The sequence below is a fragment of the Octopus sinensis genome, unplaced genomic scaffold (genome assembly GCF_006345805.1).
Source record: "Octopus sinensis unplaced genomic scaffold, ASM634580v1 Contig08735, whole genome shotgun sequence".
Lineage (NCBI taxonomy): Eukaryota > Metazoa > Mollusca > Cephalopoda > Octopoda > Octopodidae > Octopus > Octopus sinensis.
In genome coordinates, this window is record NW_021831284.1 from 94589 (window position 1) to 105304 (window position 10716).

Here is a 10716-nt window from a genome sequence, read left to right on the forward strand (position 1 = left end):
ACTCAATTTATTGACGGAAAAAGTCATGCATGGAACAAAATCAAATTAATATTTAGTTCCATTCCCTTATTCTAGTAGTACTGCTTCCAATCTTTTTTTAAGGATAAATTTTTTTGTCATAACCAAGGTAAAATAACAAGTATAATAGAGAAGTTAACTAATTTAGATGAGTCGCCGAGCGGATGGACAGGCAATTTCCGCGATATCCGCTGAAAAAGCCAGCTCGTTTCGTGACTGTCGTGACTCCTCCTCGAGATGATTAAACGAATCTCTGAGAGGAGTTGGAGGGCTTTGGGTCCAATTACCCCACTGGTCTCGAAAGCCAGGGGAATGAAGCAGCAGGTATCGGTCAAAGAGGCATATTTTGCAGTTTTCCTAGATTCGGCAAGGGCAGATGCAGATCCAGGACGAGAAGCGGAGTCAACCAACGATGATGAGGAAAATTAGTCTACGCAGGTAACATCCCACACGAGTGCCATTCCCTCCCTGAACGGGAAAAAAGTCGACCTGTCAGGGCGTTTTCCATCTCCACGGTCTAGTCCTATCGGTTCTAACATCGAGGGAAATCCAGCGGCGTTAAGCGCGCGCTTCACAACGTCATTCAATGAGGCGTGCCTGGGAATCCTGCCGGCACTGAGGCGACAAGAGAGAGGGTGTAAACCTCTCATGTCAATGAGTTGTCCACATCTGCAATGGTGCGGCTGGCAAATCTCTATGCCAAGCCGTAAACAGATTCCGATGCGGACAGATTCGTCGTCCAGCAACATTCCAGCAGATGAAATCGGCAAAGCGTCAAGCCAGGCACAAAGAGTGGGGTTGACAGGCACAATTGATGCTTGCCAACTGAAATTGGTCAGCACGTAGGTGGATATCTTCGAGTACATGGGAACAATGTATATCATCCCAGTTCTTTTGAACTGAAGGGACGTCCGGGATTTTAAGCCCACGAGAAATTCACATGTTGACACCCGCCGTATATTCCAACAACTCGGGCTGTTCAGGGGAGGGGAAAAGAACAGAGTTGAAGGAACTAGCAGAGGCAGACAACGAGGAAAGGTAACATGGGAGGGATAAATCAGCACAAGAACGAATGCCAATGCCCCCGTAGCGAATAGGTAAATTAACCCGTCGCATGTCTGAAGGTTTGAATTTGATATTTACGAGAAGCTCAAGAGCTTCGGAGACCATGTTGTCGAGACAAGACAAGTGATTTTGTTCGAGAAAGCAGGGCGATGAGTGCATGAGATAAGTTAGCTTCGGTATAAAGAGATAGTTCTTGAGCAAGAAAAGGCCCAAATGGGATTCAACGGGAATGTCCAGCGCCTGTGAAATATTATTCCAAGCAGTAGCCATTAAATATTTAAATGAAAATAACAAGTCAGACAAATCAGATACACAAGAGGAGTCATGGGACTCTACATGCTCAGACACGTTCTCGCACAGACATCTCGCCCTGTCCGCTGTCGATCCTGTGGCGTTTAGAGGCTGGCCAAGGACGCAAGATTCTCAAGTACAGTCACTTCACGAATTCGCTTCTTTTTACTCCAATCGCTTTGGAGTCTTCTGGAATCTTCGGCCCCAAGATGCTCCGCTTCTTTCGCTCCCTCGGTTGACGGATATCGAGAATAAGACACGATTCCAGAGAGTCATCCTGGCTCTTCGAACGTCTCTCGATCGCCGTGATCCGTGAGAATGGCTTTGCTATTCGCGAGGCTGGCCAAGCGTCTCGTGACACCCATAGGTTCTCAGTTTAAAAACAAATATAAAAAATAAATAAATTTTTATTAGATTTTTTATTTACCAAATAGCACACATATTAATTTTAACGACATTTTTTAAATACCGCAAACCGGAATTTTTAAGGGAATGGTTAATAAGTAATAAAAGTCGTTTTTTGCGTTTTGTATTCAAAACTAAAAATGTCAAGAGGTGTTTATCTCTACGGACCGAATGACCTCCGAATTGTCCCCTTAATTTTAAAATATTTTAGAAATATGAACCAATTCCAAAATTAAAAGATAATGGTAAAAAACAATTTGTATTTCAGATGCAAAAATCCAAATCTGTTCAGTGGGGATATGCGGAACTGACATTTTGCTTCTAAATAAAGTCCACTTTGGCGCCACCCAGACAATTCTTCCAATCAGACTAGGACACGAGCCTTCAGGGGTGGTGGTCGAAGTCGGTGATAAGGTCACAAATATTAAACCCGGTAAAAATCATACAAATATTTTTTGGTGACCGAGTTGCTATCGAGCCATTGGAAACGTGCAAAAAATGTCAATTCTGTAAACAAGGAAAGGGAAATATGTGTTCTAATCTTGCATATTTGAGTGCACACGACACTCACGGAGCCATAACCGAGTTTCACGTACAGCAGGCGACCTCCTGTTATAAGTACATAAAAAATAACTTAAAAAACAAGAATTCCCGACTTTATGTCTTTCGACGAAGGAGCAATGGTCCAACCTCTTTCCATCGCAGTAGGAATATGCAAAAGAGCAGGAAATTTATTAGGAAAAAAAGTAGTAATTGGCGGAACAGGTGTCTTAATATTATAACAACACATCCAGGGGCGATTGGAAGCTTATGTTTGATGGTTCTTAAGGCTAGTGGAGTCTCGAGGATTTGTGTGACTGGTAGGGTACCGTCGATAACAAACCTACAGACATTTTCCAAGAAAGGATTGATTTTGCTTTCAAAAATGGGGCGGATTGTGGGGTACTAGTTGGAAAGGGTGACAGTCCTGGGGTGATCTCGGACAATATTATTAAGGAATTGGGGGATATGGCAGATGTGTGTATCGACCTTTGTGGAATTAGTTCAAATATTGATAGTCTTGTTGGTGTAAGGTGATTTCCGTGAATGTTAAGGCTGCGGTTCCTGGCGGGGTGTTGGTGCTGGTGGGACTAAATGAGGGGACTACGTCCTGTCAGAATATTGTTTTTAAAAACTTGGATGTTCGTGGTTTTTTAAAGACGTATAATTGGTAGGCTATTTTGGGTTATTTTTTAGTTATCCGGAAGCCATAGATTTGATAAAAACCAATAAAGTGGACGTCAATTCTTTGATTACGCATCGAATTCATTTTGACGATTTTCAAGTCGCATTTGATAACATGTCCCGTGGTATTGGAATGAAAAATATAATTTATTTTAACCAATAATAACAATAACAATTAAATTTAACTAATATCTAAACAATAATACAATTTAAACAAAAATTCTTTTTTTTTATTATTTTTAAGTATTAATTAAAGTATAATTTTCTCAATCTGTTCATTACTTCCTCTATTCTGATATTCCCTCAGGTAAGGATGCCAGCCTCTTTCATTGGGAAGTGCTGACAGGCAGCGGCGAAAACAAAAATTCTATAATAATAAAATTTTAGGTAATTAGAAAACAATTATTAAAAGAAACAAAATTTAACTTAAGCTAGACTATTTAATTTAGATTCTCAGTCCCGATTATTGGAATCTCTCTCCTCCTTTTAGGAGAAGAGCTTGCAACCAGTTCCTCCTCACTCTCCATCTCCCAGCCAGATAGATTTTCTATTTGTCTTATATCTTTCACCGGCGTGTCACGGCAGCATGCCACTACTGCAAGCTGGTAAGCAGCAGAGGCGTATTCTTCGGCAGATACTCTCACTCCATGTCTGTGTTTAACTACCATGCTTTCTAGAGTCCTTCTTAAAACAACAGATTGAATATAAGTTTTTGTGGCTTTTTCGATCGATAATTTGTCCATATAGTTTTTGAAGTATCTCGAAACAACGCCGTCCCACGTCAAGACAACCGGGATAATCTTTACCTTTGCATCATAAAGTATCGAAAGTTCGTTTGCGAGCAGATCATATTTATGAAATTTCTCGATTTCGACTTGTTTGAGGCGATCTTGTGACGTGATGGCAACTTCGTTTAAGGTTATCTCTTGTTTGGTTTTGTCATACACGAAGATATCTGGTTTGTTGGATTGAACTTTAGTTTCCGTCATGATTGACATATCGACTCTGATTTCAACATTCTGCGTCGATATTATGGACTGAACAGAATGAGTTTGCTTCCTCTCTTAATACCGTAGGTTCGACACAAATGAAGGTGAATGCACTTCACAACTTCATTGTGTCTCCGCAGATAATCACTGTTTAACATCTTCCCACACTGTGTAGCCAAATGATCAATTGTTTTCTTGCATTTTTTCAGTGACTGCATAAAGATCCCATAAATGTGAAGAACAAATTCCTATCCTGCAAGAGACAGTACAATGCTTCACTCCGTGGGCCATTATTTCCTTTAGATAACCACTCTGAGGATGTGGCTAGATCAACATTTTGTTCGTCCATGCATTTGAATAGAACCGAATGTAGCATTTTACAATTGATGTTCTTTAGCAAATATTTTCTTTGAGCATCTTTAATAAACTCAACACCCAAATTCTCCATGTCGAGAATTGCATACTTGGAGGCGAGAAATCCTGCAATTGTGGCCATATGCCATTTATTTGTTTGTATCACACGCAGGATTCCCGATCTCCGTAAGCATACTGTCGACTGTCTTTCTAAACTTTTCATGAACTGGAAAAGTATCAGTTCACTTATGAAAGAGACTGAAGCAAGTCCTCTCTCAAGAGATTTCCGATTTAAATATAACCTCTCTTTATTTGCAGGTTTGAGATGGAGTCTGAGAGTCGTAAAAAGTTGTCGTATTTGACGGTCAATACAATCAAATTCATGAGGTTCAATAAGTCCGATGTAATAATTTTTTTTTTTAATTGAAGAAGTTTTATTTATTTTACAAACGAAAAGAGTTAAAATGCGCAGCGGATCGACTGGCAATTCCCGCGCATGATGGCCAATGAGATCCTTTGAAAGAGTCTGATCGACTCGTTGGGATCTTTCGTGGCAACCACGAGCTTAGATCCAAGGCGGCGGAGAAACGATAACGTCTGCGGGCCGATGACTCCAGAGGTTTCCACCGCGACTGCAGTGAATTGGTGATTCTTTGCCAGGACCCGGTACTTCTTCTGTTTTGTTAGTTCCGCCTGCTTTGCAACTGAGCCCGGTTCCGCAGCGGAGGCAATTAGATTCTTGGCGGAGAAAGTGTCGGAACAGGTGGCGTCCCAGATAAGGCATTTCCCCTTTTCAAACGGGAAGATTGACATGCCATCCGGGCGCTTACCGTCGCCTCTGTCGAGCCCGACTGGTTCGAGCTCATTAGGAAACCCCGTCGTCGTTACGGTGTCGTTGATGGCGGCGTGTCGTGGGAAACGTCCGGCACTACGTGAGCAGGAGAGGGGATGATGGCCAAATGAGTCCACTCTTAAGCCGCAGCGGCATTTCTTAGAAAGAATTGTTATCCTTTCCTTTACATTTCCAAGGATAGAATCCATTACTTTACTCTTAAGAACCTTACTTCCTGCATCTTCAAGTACACCCAAGTAGCGATATCCTTTGACTCTTTCCAAAGTCTCACAACAAGATAACGATTTAATATTTGATGCTGACTTTTCTGAATTCATCTCCAAGCCAACAGTTTTAAAGAATCCATCAACAGTATTCATCATTTTAATTACTACATCTTCTTTAAGAGCGAATATCTTTAGGTCGTCAATGAAGAACAAATGATTAGTAGAATAGGTCAACATATTTGGGTCCTGTTGATTAATCTGAACCTTTGGAAACATGGCATTAAGAATCCTGCTTAGTGGGTCCATCACCATAACAAACAGTTGTGGGGATAATGAGTCTCCTTGTAAAATCCCTCGGCTCAACTTTACAGAACCAATTCTCCTTCCGTCAACATGGAGCTTTACAGTCCACATTCGTACAGTCCTTTTCACAAAGTTAACAATCCATACAGGTATCCCAGAGCACTCCAACACATGAAATAGAAAGTCGTGGTCAACAGAATCGAAAGCCTTCTTGACATCAATCCATGCAGAGTATAGCCCATTTCCATGCTCTTTATTTAGGCATTGGTTAATAAGGGCGTGTTCTTTAGCACCCTGACACTGTCTCCTCGTACCAAGTTGATTGTCGGAAATTAAGCCAAATACATCCATGAACTCAGACAGTTTTCCATTAACACACTTGGTAACTAACTTATAAAGTGTCAAAATGCATGTTATAGGCCGTAAATCTTTCGGGGTCTCACAATCGTTCTTTCTAGGAATTAGATATGTAATTCCAGTATAAAACCAGTTTTCTGGCATGTAATCACCGTTGATTATTTTGTTGATTTCAACACATAAGAATTCATGCAGAGATTCTAGTCTTTTAATGAAGAAATTATCTATTTCGTCACATCCCGGTGCCTTCCAGTCAGGAAGATATTTAATGATCTCCATTATGTAATTATTTGTTAAATCTGGCAACATGTCTTCACTGCCGGTTATTCTTTTACTAACATTGTCCAGTGACACGGATATTTCGTTCCTTTTGCTCCATACTTTTTCCCAGAACGACATGCACTCCTCATCGTCAAAAGAGTATGTTGTGACTTCATTACTCTCTGATAAGTTTCTGTAAAATCTTCTTCTGTTTAGTTCGAAGCAAACATTGTCCTTACGGAAGTCCTTCCTCGAGTTATATACAGCAATTTGTTTTTTCTTAACTCTGATTAGGTCATGTAGTAAGGATTCGATTCTCGAAAGCTCTCTTTTTTTTTCTTTTTATATCCATAACGACATAGAATATCCATCACATTTTGTTTTTCACACTGTGGCAGAGCCTGTCTTACGTAACAATTTACAAGTTCTAATTCTGCGGATAATTTTGAAATCTTGCCTCGGTATTTCCCAACCATGTGGTCTGTGGCTTAACTTTCTTAGTTAAGACTGAGTAGGCACACTGGGCAGCATTATTACTAACTCAACTATAAAGGTACGGTTTTAATATACTCCTAGTTAACTTTCTTTGAAAAATTTAAGATTTTAAATTCAACAAATATAGAATCAATCAGAAGAGACTATTTTGCTCTTTAGGTCAGCTATAATTTCATCTTGGATAACAACACGTGCTTTTGATTCTGCTAGCAAAATTTCTAATTCTTCAATCCTTCTTTTTAAATTCTCAGTCTCTCCCTACAAAAATCATTTAAAAACGGGACAACCTGCGAACTAAGTTCCTTCAACAAATCACCAGCTGAAGGCCTACACCTAGGATCATTACTGATCATCAATCTGATCATAAGCGACTATAATCATATTAGTCATTTCCCACCAGTTGTGCCCACCGTCGAGTAAATCCCTTTGACGGGCCATTAGTTCGAAGATATCTTGTACAAGTTATTCGTTCACTGTTAGTTATATAAACACTATAAAGCTCATATAGGACAATCCCCAAAGAATATATATCACACTATAATATATTTCATTTTTAACCTTATTATCGTATTCTGAAGATTTTGTGACTTCTGGAGCAATATATAATCTGGTCCCGACTCCTTTTGAAAGCTGAACAGTATTAGAATCTATAAAAAGTAAATCAATAAAAGTAACCATCACATGGAGACTGAACAGGTCTAGCAAGACCAAAGTCCCCAATTTTAACAGTCAAGGTCTCTGTGTTAAGAAATATGTTCCCTGGCTAAAATATTAGAATATTAGACCTTGATATCTCTGTGAATCACTCCCATTGAGTGTATATATTCAAGTCCTTTAACTATTTGGAGAGTAATAGCAAAATTATCACATCTGTCAATTACACTATGCCTTTCTTTAATGCACTAATACACAAATACCGCCTCACCTTCAAGAATTCGATTAGCGACAAAACAATTGCGAGTATCCAGCCAATTCTTTAACGTATCAGAACACATTTCCATTTGGATGAACAACGTCCAAACTAATGATTTCTACATTACGGAAAAATTTATTTTCGAACCTCAGAACGACTAGATTTTGTATCATCTAACAAAAAGTATTCTGACAAAATAAAAAAACCGGCAGTAGATGAACTCCACTGGTTATACTGAGGCTGCTCTCCACTACAGCGAAAAACAACAAGAGAGGAACTATCAAAAAATCAAAATTGTTCCAAACTAACCTTTCAGAAGACTTTTGGGGTTGAACTGATTCATATTCTTCGTTCGAGTCCTCACTTTCGCTGCAGTAAAACTCCACCCAGGACGAATAATAGCGGACGACATTGGGGTGAGTTAACTTTGCAAGGACTACAACTTCTCTGAGAAGAAATTCAATATCTTCTTTGGATTTTTGAATCAGCTTGACAGCATATTGAGCCTTGTCTACTTTATTGCGAGTCTAGTAAACTTGACATTGGAAATTACTAAATAAACGTGGCCAAAGCCACCACTTCCAAGAGTAGAAATTTGAGTAAAATTCAGATGGTAGAACGAAGATCGGTTTAAAACATTTGTAAAATTGTTGGGCTTTAGTTTTGGTTGTAGTTCTCTAGAAATTTTTAAATCTCTAAAAGATACAAAAAGTTATTCGTCACTTCGTCCTTAAACAATGTTTTGATCAAGTCAGGGTTTACTACATTAACAAGCGCCCTCATTAGAAGTTTAAATGTAGAGTAGCTGTGATCCAGATCGAAATGTAATTTATATGTAGAGGGTAAAATATCACGTTTTTTTAGTTGTTCTGACAAAACTATATTTTTTATGTTTCTTTATTTTTACTGTTTAAAAATTTATTTGCTTCATTTGAATTACCAAATAAGATTTCACTGATGTACTTTAGTGATGAAATGAGGACCATTTGTGCTGCGTCTAATTTTTTAGTGTTTATTTCTCCTTTTGGAATAATCTCAACATCGTTGCTATCAATTTCTGATTTTATTTAATTATAATTACCTTCAAAACCTCGTATTGGTTCTATTTTGATATTCTTTGCAATGTTTAATTCTTCTTCGGTAAATTGACCATAAGAATCGTCAGTATCAGACATAATATTTTAAATTAAATTATTTTTATTGAGAAAATAAAATTTCAATAAAAAATTAGTTAATATTTTAAAACTAAAAAATGTGGGTTTGTGATTTATATAAATTAGTTAATATTTTTAGAACTAAAAAATGCGGTATCTCTACTAAAAAACAATTTCTACTAAAAAACAATCTCCTTCGTGTACGAAGAGTTTAAAATCAGATATTGAAATGTCATCTTTCAATAGAATACAATTTCAAATCTATTTTTAACGTTAATTCAGCGAAATTCCTTGATATTTTTATTGAGAATTCAGTCAGCTAATTGATAAGAATTTCCAATTCTCCTAATAAATGATAAATTATTTGACTTTCATTTATCATTCTTTATATGAAAATTAAAAAATAAGAAAAACAGATTTAAAAAACCAATTTAACAAAAAATAGAATTATCGAACAAAAATAGAATATTTACCATTTAAAATCTTTATTTTTCTTTAAAGTGTGATTTATAGAGTATTGGTGTAGTGACCACAGATTTAACTCACTACAAGCTCTTTCATAGTTTTTTATAGCTTCGTCAATCTCCTCTTCTGTAAAGCCAATGTAGCTACTCCTGCTTGGAGGTTCATCCCATTTTGGATCTTTATGAAGTGGTTTGCAGTCGGCGAATGCTTCGCCAAAAGTTGAACGATCTTTAAAACAATTATACATACGTGTGCGTTTTGGTGTGGGTTCATCTGGGTATTGATATGGAATTGGTTCAACCCCAGATGAATTGTAAATAAAATCATAATCTAAGATCGCATCTCGTTGGGCTTGGAGTTCGTTTCGAATGGGTTGACAGAAATCAAATGCATCATAAAATCCATTGTAGTTCCATACATTATGATTCGTACAGTAGTTGTATGCATCATTATTCCAACTGTAGTTATATGGATCATTATTTCCATTGTAGTTATATGAATCATTATTTCCATTGTAGTTATATGAATCATTATTTCCATTGTTATAATTATTGTACATTTTCTAAATCGAGTTAATAAATTGTAAAAATTTCTTCATATTTATATCAAAAATTGCGTTTTTTAAGTAGAAATTTAATACTGTTTTTAACCAAATGCGAAAATTAAGTTAAATTCGTATTTTTTGTAGAGCACTTGATATGTCCTCTAAAATATTTTGTGTTAAAAATTCGATTTTTTATACAAATTAAATTACCAACTAATGGAAAAATATTTTTCTGATAATATAAGTAATATTTTTTCCTACCTATCAAGAATATCAAATAAAATATTTAGTCTACCAAAAGCATCAAATAACATATGCACAACACAATCAAAAAGAATAAAATATATTTCCACATAGCCACCAAAAACATCAAATAACATATCTACAGTTCTGTCAGTTACGGGAAGCAGTTCTCTATTTTATAATCGACAACATACTTTCATCCAACCACCAAAAATCCAATTATAAATGCTTATCAAAAAAAATGTATGAATGGAATTTTATTTTTCTAGTAATCAGGGCATAATAAATAATTATAACTCATCGGAACCGTATAGAACAGTGCTTCCAGATTCGTTTTGAGTTCGCACCCCCAAAATTTTAAAAGCCAACCTGGCACCCCATTTTTAAATCTAACAGAGAATTTCATTAAAAAATCATTTTAAAAATTATTTAGGTTCTTTGAGATCTTTCTTGTCTTTTAGTCTTAATTAATTCGTCGAAACGGGGTTTTTTGTTTGCTAGTGCAATTCTGGAATCGTTTTCAGGGCTAAGAGAGTTTCTGTTCTTATTTTTTTTATATATAGTAGAGATGAAAAT

General features: G+C 37.0%; 1 protein-coding gene across 1 annotated transcript; it reads right to left on the reverse strand.

Moving 5' to 3' along the window:
* Positions 1-6950: 6950 nt before the first annotated feature.
* On the reverse strand, positions 6951-9912 carry LOC115227897 (glycosyltransferase-like protein gnt13). The gene is made up of 3 exons (XM_029798604.1): positions 9435-9912; positions 7380-7468; positions 6951-7079 (listed from the first exon to the last, which is right to left on the reverse strand). Exons 1-3 carry the CDS (start codon positions 9910-9912, stop codon positions 6951-6953), a joined length of 696 nt encoding a protein of 231 aa, XP_029654464.1.
* Positions 9913-10716: the final 804 nt, after the last annotated feature.